This window comes from Plasmodium sp. gorilla clade G2 (genome assembly GCF_900097015.1).
Source record: "Plasmodium sp. gorilla clade G2 genome assembly, chromosome: 9".
In the NCBI taxonomy this organism is placed as follows: domain Eukaryota; phylum Apicomplexa; class Aconoidasida; order Haemosporida; family Plasmodiidae; genus Plasmodium; species Plasmodium adleri (nom. inval.).
In genome coordinates, this window is record NC_041701.1 from 962,501 (window position 1) to 977,500 (window position 15,000).

General features: G+C 18.3%; 2 protein-coding genes across 2 annotated transcripts in view; one reads left to right on the forward strand and one right to left on the reverse strand.

Moving 5' to 3' along the window:
- The window catches only part of PADL01_0925000 (protein kinase, putative), a gene marked incomplete at both ends in the record, with an annotated part of 4,202 nt that extends 782 nt beyond the window's left edge, over positions 1 to 3,420 (forward strand). The window contains one exon of the mRNA XM_028681935.1: positions 1 to 3,420. This exon is cut by the window's left edge and continues 74 nt beyond it. Within this exon, the coding sequence (XP_028538263.1) occupies positions 1 to 3,420 (3,420 nt within the window).
- A 544-nt stretch (positions 3,421 to 3,964) lies between these two features.
- Positions 3,965 to 12,403, reverse strand: PADL01_0925100 (protein kinase, putative; the record flags this gene model as incomplete). Its single annotated transcript, XM_028681936.1, has 1 exon — positions 3,965 to 12,403. The coding sequence occupies one exon, from the start codon at positions 12,401 to 12,403 to the stop codon at positions 3,965 to 3,967; it is 8,439 nt and encodes a 2,812-aa protein (XP_028538264.1).
- Between the last annotated feature and the right edge of the window lie 2,597 nt (positions 12,404 to 15,000).

A 15,000-nucleotide genomic window follows, 5' to 3' on the forward strand; every position in this document is an offset into this window, starting at 1 on the left:
AAATATGGATTTATGAATGGTGTTGGTATATTAAGAAAAAAGAGGAGTTTGAATTTTTGTTTGTTTGAATGGAATAAGAAAAAATGTATGATAAGAATTTTTAAATATATGGATATATATTTATATATATATAATAACGATGAACAAATATTATATAAAGAAAAAATGGATGATATATTTCCATTTTATATTGATAAAAATTTATGTAGGAATATACATGAGCAGGTATTTGATAAATTATTTGGGATGTCTGATGAATTGACAAGTCATCTGTTTCAATCGATGAATAAGAAAAATAATAAGATTAAGGAGTGTGTGAATTCTCAAGGGATATTACAATATATTAATTATGATGACCATTTGAATTTTCTAAAGGATATAATAAATAAAACGGATATATTAAATTTGAGAATTGATGATAATAAAATAAATGATAATAAAATAAATGATAATAATAATAATAAAAATAATATATATGATGATAATAATAATAATAATAATATATATGATGATAATAATAATAATAAAAATAATATATATGATGATAATAATAATAATAATATTTATGATGATGGTAATAATAACTATGAATTTCATTTTTTTGATAAATCCTCAAAAAATAAAAGTAATATAAACAAAGTAGAGAATGATAAAAAAAAAACACAATCGGATTCTTCTTCTTCTTATAATGAAACCAACAAGTTTACTTATATGTCTTATTCAAAAGAAAGATTATATCCATATGATATAACAAAAAGTAAAAGACTGTTCAATGATATGTTTTTATTTTATCATACAGATTCTTGTATGAGTGACTTTTGCATACAAAGGGGTGACGAAAGTGAGAGTAATATGAATAAACATGAAATAAAAAAAATGAAAAAAATGAAAAATAAAATAAAAATTGAATTTCCAACAAATGTTGTGCAAGACGGAATAATAAAAGAAGACAATTGTGATATATATGAAAAATATAAAAAATGTGATATAAATCAAAAAACTCAAAATGATATATTTCATTTTGAAATGTATGAACAATTAGCCCATTCACATATAAAAAGAAAGAAAAAAAAAAAAGAAGAATATTATAAATTATTTATTTCAAATTGTAATATAAACGTATCCGATTCTAACAATTTACAATTAATTAATCACAAAACAGAAAATAATAACAATAATAATAATAATAATAATAATGTAAGAATAAACAATGGGATATATTCAAAAGATTATTTGTTCTTTTATGAAAATCTATTTATTTATTTAAAAGAATTAAATAAAAAAAAAAAAATAGAAAATATTTACCAATGGGAAAAAGACCATATTTTAATTTTATTATATTTATTTAAATTGAATAGATATATTAAATCTTTTTCATCTAATAAAATTAAAGGGCTTCATTTTTTTTTTATTTTAAATACTAAGGTTTTAAAAGAATTAGGAATAAGTAATAAAGAACACATATTTTTTCTTATGAATATAATTAATACGTTTAATAATATTCATAATATATATTTAAAAGTATTAAAAAAAGATATGCTTATATACAATGATTACAAGTCTTCATATGCACAGCATTCTATAAATAAGAAGGAAGTTTTTATAATAAAAAAATTTGATAAGAGTATACCCCCAAATCATTTTTTATGTTATTATAAAAATTCACGGGTATATTTGAAAGGTTTTACACAAAAAAAAAATATATATATATATAAATCAAGTGAAAAAAAGGAAAAAAATATATTACTAAATATAAATGGCACGTGCGAAAAACGTATTGAAAAAAAAAGTGATGAGAACATGCAACATATAAATGATGAAGGTAAAAATGAAGTAGCTGATCATAATGCAGATATAAATATTTCTATAAAGATACAAAATAATAAGGATGATAAATATGACAAAAATAACAATGATTATAATAAAAATAATAATACAGACGAAAAAAAGACCTTTCCAAATTTCAAGAACAATCTGTTCAATGCTGCTCATAGGTTATTATATAACGAATCAATAAATGAAACATTATTTAATAATCTGAAAAATATTAAAAAGAATTTACTCAAATTAGAAGAGCAACAAGATGAATATACAAATGATGAAAAAAATTTAGGAGACTATGAAAATATGACAAATAAGTCTTTATCATATCATGATAAAAATATAATTGAGAACAATAAAATATATCCTCCACATAATAAAACAAAGGGACAAATTAATAATAATAATAATAATATGATTATTAATACAAAGGAATATAAAAAAAAAAAAAAAAAATATATATATATACATAATAATCCTACCAATTATAAAAAGACATATAATAATAAAAAAAATAATATAATTGATAAATCAATAAAAAAAATTGAATACATAAAGGAATATTTAATAGTATCTAATTTAAGACATCCAAGTATCTTACAATGTATAGGAAATATATTCATTGATAACATGGAAGAATGTGGTATTGTTTTTGAATATATAAAAGGTCAAACTTTATATGATTTTATATATAAAAAGGGATATAATAAAAATGATATAAATGATAAGATAAATAACAATCAACATGATAATAATAATATTGACAATAATAACAATAATAGTGACAATAATAGTGACAATAATAACAATAATAATATTAATAGTATGAACCATATACATAATAACACCTTTAGATTTAAAGAAATTGTAAAATTATTGTTCGAAATTTCATCGTGCTTATATTATATACATAAAAAAAATATTTGTCATGGAAATATAAACAGTAAAAATATAATGATAACAAAAAAAGGAGATATAAAAATATATAATTTTGAATGTTCATTTATTGAAAGTTTTTATGATTATAAAATGAAAAAAAATAAAGAACCGAATAGAAAAAATAAAAATGATTATGATATTTATAATAATATATCTTTGAATGAAAAAATGTTTTTACCATTCCCTTATTTTACTACAATTAATAATATAAAAAACAATAACATATCAAACTTATTGTCATTTAGTAACAACCATTTATATTATTATTATATAAATAAAAAAAATGATGAATATTATTATATAGCACCTGAAGTTTTAAGACAAGAAGAATATACAAAAAAAAGTGATATCTATTCCTTTGGTGTTATTATGTATGAAATTATTTTTGAGAAAATACCTTTTAAAAATGATCCTTCTCCTTTCTTTTTTTCAATACAAACATGTTATCATCCAAGATATATTAACATTGATAGAGTTAAATTGAATTTTATATGTGAGAATAATATATTCTCTTCTCTTTATCATTCTCTTTTTATGAATATTATATTTTTAATAAAACAGTGTTTACATCCATTTCCTACCACTCGACCTACTGCAAAATATTTAAGTGATCAATTTGAGCAAATGCTAGAAATAATTAACTGTTATAAAATAAAATAAAATAATATATATGATAATATAGGTGTATATATTTTTATAAATAACATGTTTCATGGTCTCATGATAATACATATATATATATATGTGGATCACAATAGGAGATGTGTCTTTATTATAAAAAGCTCCTAATTTTTTAAAAAACGAATTTGTATTATATACACAAGTACATACATATATATATATATATATATATATATATGATGTGTGCACATATTTTTATTTGTTTATTTATTTGTTTATTTATTCATTTGATTATTCACATTTATTACCAATTTTTTTTTTTTTGTGTTCAAGTACAAAATTTTAAAGGTCATGAAATTAAATGGCGTCAATGCAATTATAAAATGAATAAAAAAAAAAAAAAAAAAAAAAAAAAAGAAGAAAAAAAAAAAAATACACCCATATATATATATATATATATATGTGATATATTATTTATGGTGTGCATATTTTTAATATGCTCATTAGAATGTAGTTAAATATTTAAAGATTAATTATATATATATATATATATGTGTTTGTGTGTGCAAAAGAAATATGTTTTTTATTTCCTCTTTAGAAGTAAATATTCATCTGGCTGGTTCAATAGCTGAACAATTTCTGATGCTGTTGGTCTTAAGTTAGGATCATAATTTAAGCATAATCTAATAATATCAGCAAAAGGTGAATTTTCAATTTTGGAATGAATACAAGGAGGTAATTTTTTTGTAAATACATCAACTAGTTTTTCATAGATTTGATCAGATTCATCAAATGTAATAATATAATGTTGAAAAGGTGATGGTAGGTTCATCATTTCTTGAAATACACATCCCATAGACCAAATATCCCATTTATATGATAATTTAGTATGATCTAAGAAATTATAATCACTACTTTGTTTTAATGGATGACAAGTTAATAATTCAGGTGGAGCATATATCCATGTTGCTCCTGATACATTAGTAACAATACCATCTTCACATTCTTCAGCATCACCAAAATCACATAAATGTATATTCCAATCACTATCAATAATTAGATTTTCTGGTTTAATATCTCTATGTATGATTACATTTTTTTTATTTTTAATAGGTGTATGTAAAAAATTAATAACTTCAGCTAGTTGTCTACACATTTTTAATGATATATCTATACCAAGAACTTTTTCATCTTTATTCATATTATTTTTAATAGTATGTAAATCTAAACCATTTACTAATTTTGTAACTAGCCAAATATCAAAATAACTATGTATTATACCACCACATAATTTAATAATATTTGGATGATCACATTTTGCCAAAATTTTCCATTCATTTATTGATCTTTTTGTTAATCCATATGGATCTTGTCTAGCCATTTTATCAACTGGTACTTTTACAGCTACATTCATACCTTTATACCATCCTTTATATACAACACCAAATGACCCTTCTTCAATTACAGTATATTTTAATTTATTACTAAATTTATTTGTATAATATTTCGTTTTTCTTATTTCCCTTTTCATTTTTGCATTGAAAAAATCTTTATTATTAATTTTACATCCACTTAATCCATAATCTTTGGTTGCTCCATTATTTAAAATATGGATCATACCATCTGAGTTCAAAATATTGTTATTATTATTATGAATGATATTATTCATATACTCTTCATTTTTATCGTATGATAATACATCGACTTCTTCAAATGTTTCAAAATATAAATCTTTCGGTTTAATAATATATGATGTTAAAGATTGTAAATATTTTATATCATTTTCTAAACTTAATAATTGACTTTTAGACATTCTAAACATATTTTCATGATTTTTTTTTTTCTTCTTAGTTAAATCACTACTATTCGATATATATTTGTAATTCCCATGTTCTATATCATAAGAATTTTGTTTATTATCATTCATGTGGTTGTTAACATAATATCCTTTTACTACATTATTATTGCATGCACCAATATTCTCAAGTACATTTGGAATATTTTTATTCTTCATATTGTTATTGTCAATGGCTTGTTTGCTTTTGCTATATTTCTCTGGGATACTATTACTGTGTTGGTTTATAATATAATTATGACAGTCCATATTTCTATAACAAATAAGATTATTATTGTTGACATTATTGTTGACATTATTGTTGACATTACTGTTGACATTACTGTTGACATTATTGTTGATATTATTGTTGACATTATTGTTGATATTATTGTTGATATTATTGTTCATATTATTATTTTTGATGTTTATATTTTTCATACTGTTGTGAAGTTCATTATTCATAATGACCTCTGGATTATATTTAAGAGACACATTAATATTACTTTGCATATTATGATTAAGAATTGACGAGTTTATATTAGACATATCAATATTATTTTCTACATAATTTTTATTTGCTTGTTCCATTTTTTTATCATTATTTATAACACCCTTATAATTTAAAGATCCTTTCATTAATACTACATTGTTATTTTCATTAATATTATTATTATATAAATAATTGTTTGGCATAATTATATTATTTTGATAAAATGAATTATTATTTTTAATACTGTTATTCATATTATCAATAATTTTTCCACTTTCAATTTTTTGATTCTTATCAATATAATTTATATCACGATTATTTTCACATTTGATTATTAAATTTTCTTTATTTATATATCTTCTTTCGTTTATTTTATCATCCATATGTATATCTGTTATTATCCTCTCATCTATATTTCCATTTTCTTCTATAAAATTTAATATCTCTTCATTTTTTGAATTTCTTGTCTTTCTATTTTGATTCATAAGTACATTATTTTTATAAGGGTGAGCAACATTATTCATTGTATCACCTGTCATTGTTAATCGATCATCCACATGACATTTTAAAATATCCATATTGTTCTTATTTATATCATGTAGTTTTTCATTTTTATTATACATACAATTATCATTCATATTATTATTTGTTGTGTTTTTATTATTCAAAGGAATATTCAAATTGTTGTGATAATAATTTTCTTTTATGTTATTATTATGAACATTTCTTATGTTATCTAAATAATTATTATTCCCATCATTAATGTATGTATTTTTATTTACTTGGAAGGATTCATCCAGCATATTTTTATTAAGATCGTTCTTATTATTTAAATTAAGTGAATTCTTAGCATAAGCACTAACACTATTAATATTGTTATTGTTCATATGGTTTAAATTATTGATATGGTTTAAATTATTCATATGGTTTAAATTATTGATATGATTTATATTATTGATATGGTTTAAATTATTGATATGATTTATATGATTTATATTATTCATATTATTCACATTATTGTAACTATTCGTTTCTACCATTTTATTTGCACGTTTTTCTTCATTCATTTTTTGGTTTGATAAGATCATATGAGAAGGAATTGGTATTCCACTTTTTCCATGCGTATATGTATAAGTATCTTTATTAACTTTCATTTTATTTGTCATAAGGTTATTATTATTCATATTATTATTCGCTTGATTCATATTCTGATTTGGAATAGAATACATATTATCACTCATATTGTCCTTAGCATATGTATTTATAGAATCTCTTACATTATTTATTTTATTTTCCACATGAATATTCATCATATTATTAAAAGCATGTTCGTTTTTTTTTATATTTACATTATTTGAAATATTTGTTGGAACACCAACATTTGATAAGAACGAATTCATGTTGTTTGGTATATTGGTTCGATTATTATTTAAAAAATTGTTTATATTTTTATTTAACATTATATTTGTCATATTATCATTCAAGAAATTATTTCTTTTGTTGTTTGGAACTACACCTAAATTAAAATTAGTCTTATTCATATAATCATTTTCATTTATTTTTATATTATTATTTGGAATGGTTATATGAAGAGAATTTTTTTTCATATTTAAAAAGTCTACATTATTATCACGTTGGTTATTCATCAAGCTCCCTCGTCTTTCTTCCATTTGATTCAATACCTGGTTAAATGATTGATTCAATGATTGATTCAATGGTTGGTTAATGGTTTGATTCATGGTTTGATTCATGGTTTGTTTTACACTTGATTCATTTTTTATAAATCCATTGATATTATTATTATTAATCAAATTTTCCATGTTATCATTATTCAATAATTTTTTTTCTCCATATTCTTTATTTAAAATATTTAACATATTTGGCATTACTGGTTTTTTATTATTTGTTAGGAAGCCATTAAATCTGTCACTAACCTTTACATTATTATTCATGTTGTTTAAGTTGTTTAAGTTGTTCATGTTGTTCATATTATTCATATTATTCATATTATTCATATTATTCACACCATTCATGTTATTCATATTATTCATATTATTCATATTATTCATGTTACTACTTTCATTGGATGTAATATTTTTCCTATAGCCTAAATTATTATTTGCACTTATTGTTTGAAAATTTTTATTATCCTTCATATGGGAAAAATCCATTACATTTTTATTCATCAATGATCTATTATTACAATCACCCACATGATGATTATTATTTATATTCTTCATTTTTATATTCATACACTTATTAGAAGTCATGTTTTGTTTATTAATTAATAATTTTGTAGGATTATGAGCAAACGAATGAACAATATTATTATTTTTTAAAATCTGAGAATTGTTTCCATTTTTATTACATGTTATATTATTATGTATTGCGTTTATATTTTTTAATGTATTATTCATTGAATTCATATTTTTAAGAATATCATTTTCCAAATTTTTATTTTTCTTCATAAAGCTATTTATACTATTCATATTGTTAAGATTATTAAAACTGTTCACCATTTTAGCATTATTCATATTATTAATATTATTCATACTATTTACATTTACTACATTTTTTATAACTTTATTCATACTATTCATGTTATTCATGTTGTTTAAGTTATTCATGTTATTCAAGTTATTCATGTTATTCATACTATTCATATTATTCATATTATTCACACTATTCATACTATTCACACCATTAATATTATTCATATTATTCACACTATTCCTATTATTAATATTGTGCACATTATTTAATATATCCATAGTACTTACAACATTTTTCATACTACTATACTTTCTAGAATTATTTAATAAATCCATGGTACTTATATCTTTCATGTTATTTACATTATTTAAAATGTTTATATTATTCATATTATTTCCACATAAATTGTTGGATATAATAAAACTATTTTTATATTTTAAAGAATCATTATTATATTGATCGTTCATATTAATATTATAATTATTATTACTATTAATGTTATTATTCATATTGTCATAGTTTATATTCATATCATTGTATATAATATCATTCTTCTTCATTTCTATAACTTGAGAGTTATTCAGATGATATCCTATATCTCCTTTATTTGGATTATTATCATCACCTTTAGTCATTCTAATATGATGTAAATTATAATTATTCATATTATTCACACTATTCATGTTATTCACACTATTCATATTATTCACACTATTCATATTATTCACACTATTCATATTATTCAAACTATTAATATTATTCACACTATTCATATTTGTCATTTTATCCTTTATATATTCCATATTATCATTACTCATATAACACTGTTGATCAAATCCATTTTTCATATTGTCTTGATTCGTTTTATGATTAGTATTAGGTGCATGCACATCCATATTATGATTAATCTTTTCATATGTATTCCCATTTATATCATTATGACAGTTATTCGAAATATCTTTTTGATCTTCTAAATTAATAGAACTATTATATTTATCATCTTTCACACCATGCATAGAAAGATTAATAGAGTTAGATTCACTCATATTATTACCATTCATATTATTATTACCATTCATATTATTATTAACATTGTCTTCATTATTATAAACATTATTTACATAATTATTTTCTCCCATATTATTATTAAAACCATCATTTATAAAAAAATTATCATTTGTATCAGTACCATGTATATCTATATAACTCTTATTCATATTATTATTTTTATGATTCTTAATTTTATTATTCATTTTATCTTTATTTGAAAAACTACCATAAAAAGCATGTTCATCATTTACACCATTATTATTTTTATCATTATAAGAATATGAATCATAGTTCTTAATAGGACATATATTTTTTTTCTTTACACTATCGAATTTATATATTTTATTATCAAAATGATACATATTATTACTACTATTATTATTAATGCTATTTTTTTTTTTAAAATTATTACGATTAATATTTGAATTATTGTCATCAATAGGATCATTCTTATCATCAATATGATCGTTTTTATCATCATCATCAATATTATTATTATTATTATTATTATTTGTATATGTTGTACTCCTATTATTTTCACAGTCTAGTATGTCATTCTCATTATTATTTTTTTTATCATCGAACATATAATTGTAAGAAAAGAAATTATCTATTCTTGCATTATCTACATTTATATAATTATTTTCTAAACTATTAGAATGTTTTAAATTTCTTTGTTCTTCTTTTTCATATGTATTATATGAAATATGTGTATTTTTTTCGGCCACAGTCTCTTCATCCTTTTTATTATTATCACATATATCATTATTAATAAGAAAATTGTTATTACTTTTATTATAAAAAGATGAAATATTATTATTATCATTATTATTACTATTATTATGTTCGTTTGTTTTTATATTGTCATCCTTTGAAGAAAAAACATTATTATTTAAATTATTCATATAATTATCATTATTTGTTGTAATATTTTTATTCTCATTAATATTCATTTTCATTTTTTGATATGATAAAAGACGTTTATAGTTATATTCACTGATACCTTCTTCTACGTCAATAAAATGATCACTGTATTTTTTTTTCAAATCGTTGTTATATAAGAACTCTTCATAGTTTATATTATCTGTATGATAACTATTATGATGATCATCAAAATGATTATTATTACTAACACTACTACTTTTATTATTATTATTATGATTTGTATTAATGTCCATATTCTTTATATTATTCATACTATCATTATTATTACTTGTAACATCACACACATTTTTGTTACTCGACAATGGTAATACCACGTTTTTAACTTCTACCTCCAAATTATGATCACTTAAGAAATTTATGACTTCATTATTATGATTCAAACCTGCTTTATTAGTATAAGAAAAAATAGAAGTATTAACTTCTTGATGCTTTAAAGATTCTCCTAATGTGGTACTTTTATTTTTATAAATATAACTATAACTATAACAATTATTATTATTATTATTATTATTATTATGTTCATGAAGATGTATTTCATTATGATCATTCAATACATTTTCAATATCTTGATTATTTTGATAATCATTTTCTAATTTCATATCTCCATGGTTCTCATTTTTCGTTTCTAAATTTGTGAATTCATTATAATAATCTTCATTCATATTAATAATATTATTAGTATTTTTATTACTATCATTAAGGTGGTTATTATTATATTTGTATATATTAGTAGCTTTATAATTACAACAACAACTACTACTACTACTATTATTATTATTATTATTATTAATATTATTATTATTATTAATATTATTTATGCCTTTTATATTATCTGTATGGTTATCAATGGGTATTTTATCATTAAATGAACTAGATTTTATATTTACATTATTATTATTATTATTATTATTATTACTATTATTATTATTATTATTGTTACTATCCTTTGTAATATTTTTCATTCTTTTATTTATTACGTTAAGAAAATCTTTATAATTTTCTTTCTCTTGCACTTTACAAATTTCCTCTTGTAGTGTTAAGGAATTCATATCTTTATCCTTACATTCAAACAAATAATTTTTATCATTATTATAATTATTACTATTAGAATTATTTTCTATATTATTATTAATATTTAAAATGTTTAATAATTTCCTATTTTCTAAAATTGTAATATCAGATACATTCGTGCTAATATTGCTATTCATATGAATATGTTCATTATTATTATTATTATTACTGTTTATATTATTACTGTTTATATTATTATTATTTATATTATCAAAATTATTAACATTTTCATTACACTGATCTCTTAATAACACATGGTCATTACTCACTTTTGACGTCGGCTCTTCATTTGTATATGAAGGTGAATTATAATAAAGATCATCTTGATGTCTATAATTATTATCTTTATCATATTTCTCATTTCTAAAATAATAATTATTATTATTTTTAGAAATATCATTATTTATATTACTGGACATTGTATGTTCGTTTATAATATTATTGGTCGTATGAATAATTTCATTGTTATGAGAATTCATACTTTTTAAATGCAAACTTTTATTATCTAATAAAAGATCTGCAAAGGAATAATCACTATTTGGAAAGTGATTATAATTTAATTTATTATTATGACTATTAACAATGACGTTTCTATCATTAATATTATTTGTACCACTTATATTATTTGTACCATTTATATTATTTATATTATTTATATTATTCATATTATTCATATTATTCATATTATTTATATTATTTATATTATACTTTTTGATGCTTGTAAAATCTTTTTCTTCGATATCTTTGTTCATATTATTATTACATTCCACATTTTCATTATTAATATCGTGTACATTACTTTTTCCACCTTTACTTAAATAATTGTTAAAATATTTAAACATATATTCATTATTCAGATTATTATTACTACTCTTATTATTATTATTATTATTATTATTAATATTATTATTATTGTTGTTGTTGTTGTTGGGGTGATTTATATTGTTTTTATTATCTATGTTATTACTATTATTCATATATACGTTATACAAATTCTTTACACTGTTATTCATGTGACCCATATGAATATCATCCTTAATATTATTCTCATTATTATATTTTATATTTTCATTTATTCTATTTTTATTTTCTTTATTGTCACTTAAGATTTTTGAATTAAGAGTTACCTCATTCATATTCTATAATTTTTTTTTTTTATTGTTTCAATTTAATTTTTTTTTTTAAAAGACTACACAATGAATGAATACTAACGTGTATATATATATATATATATATTTTTCTGATATATATATATATTTATTTATTTATAGAATACATTATTGTGTTACTACTACTTTTCTTCTTATATATCTCAATATTAATATTTTATTTTATTTTTTCCATTTCTTTTACTTTACTTTGCTATTTCATTCATTTTATAAAATGAACAAGTTAAGAAGAAAAAAAAGGTTATATGTTTTTCATTTATGATTTAAAAAAAAAATATAAAATATATATATATAATATATGTATGTATGTACATGTAAGACTATTATATATATTGTTTACAATTCTAATTATAGCTATATCATAATATATTTATATATATATATATTTTTATTTATTTATTGTCCTTTTTCAATACATAAATCAATAACAATAATATATTGTATATACAATTCTTTTCTCATCCATATATATTATAATTAAATAAAATATATAAATGATAAGAAATATATAATAAAATATAGAAATATAAAAATATATATATTATAAAGAAAAGAAATTAGAAAAACCAAATATCTGTACATATAAATTATATATATATATATATATATATATATATATATAATAATAATAATAACTAATTATATAAATATATATTAATATAATATATATATATATAAGAAAAAATTAAATATAGAAATATAAAAAAAAAAAAAAAAAATATATATATATATATATATATATATATATATATATAATAATATATATCAACATAAAAGTAACTCAATTTTCATATAACTATTATTTTGTTTTTTTAAAAAAAAAAAAAAAAAAAAAAAAAAAAAAAAAAAAATATACGATACGAACTAATTACAAAGTAGTATATATATATTATATAATATATCTATATTTAAAAGGCACGTATATATGTATACATATATATATATTATATATATATATATATATAATATAATGAATTATAAAAAATATATAAATACAAATATATATATATATATATATATATATAATATGTAATATATATATTATATATATATTAATGTTTTATTTAAAACACTATATATTATATATATAATAGATAAGAAAAAAAAAAAAAAAATACATAAAAATGATCTTATATAAGTTATAATATATATATAATAGATATTAAAAAAAAAATTATATTTATATAATATATATAAAATAATATATATATATATATATATTTATTATATTTATTAAAGGATTGAACTAAATTTTACTTTTAATGAAGAAACTATAAATAATATTATTATATATATATATATATATTTTTATTATCTTTATTATATATGATAAAAATATATATAAAAAAAAAAAAGAGGATAATACATTTATATATAATTATAATAAGAGGAAAAACCATAAACTTTGTTATATTTATTATATATATATATAATATATATAATTCTTTTATATTTTTTTTATTTTATATGATTATACATTTATTATAGTTTGTATGAAATAAACTGTAAAACGAAAATTTTCAAACATATTTATATATATATATATATATATATATAATATAAATTAAATAAATACGTTAGTCTTTTTTCTTCATTATATATAAAATTATATTATTATATTTATATATATATATTATAATATATATATTTATTATATATGATAAACTATACTTTAATTTTCTATGGATAGGCGCATAAAATAATAAATAATATATATATATATAAAAAAAAAAAAAAAAAAAGTTAAATATTTATATATATATATATAATATATTATATGAATATTATAAAGACATATATAAATTTTATATATTAGTAATATTTATCAACCCATACTTTTTTGTCATATTTTCTTATAATTTTTAATTGTGAGGCAAAAGGAAAATATTTTAAAAGAAAAGCTTTTTAAAATATTTTCATATACGAAGGAACATTTCTTATAAATATAACTAAATATAATATAATATAAATGTTATATTTTTTTTTTGTTTCTTTTTTTTTTTTTTTTTTTATATGTGCCGATTATATATATTTTAATATATATATATTATATAATTATATAAAATTTGATATATTTTTTTTTTAACTTTTTATCATTTGGAAAATCTTAATTATTATATTTATTTTTATACATAAAATTATAAAAAAGCAAATATATTATAAATAAATAAATAAATATATATATATATATATATATATATATAATGTTTTGTCATTTTATAAATATATATTAGAAAAAAATTAACATTGTTTTTTTTTTTATATATATTTTTTTTTTTTTATAATTTATTATTTATATTATTATTATATATATATATATGAGTGAATGCTTTTTTTTATTTTTAAATATTATTTTATTATATTTTATTTTATTATTTATTTTAAAATGCGTATTCCTTATATTTATTAAAATGGAAGTATTTCATGGGGAATAATGAATGTACACAAATAAAAAGTTGGAAATAAAAAAAAAAAAAAAAAAAAATATACATATATATAAAATATAAATATATAAATATATAAATATAATGTAAGTATATTATATATATATATATATTTTTTTT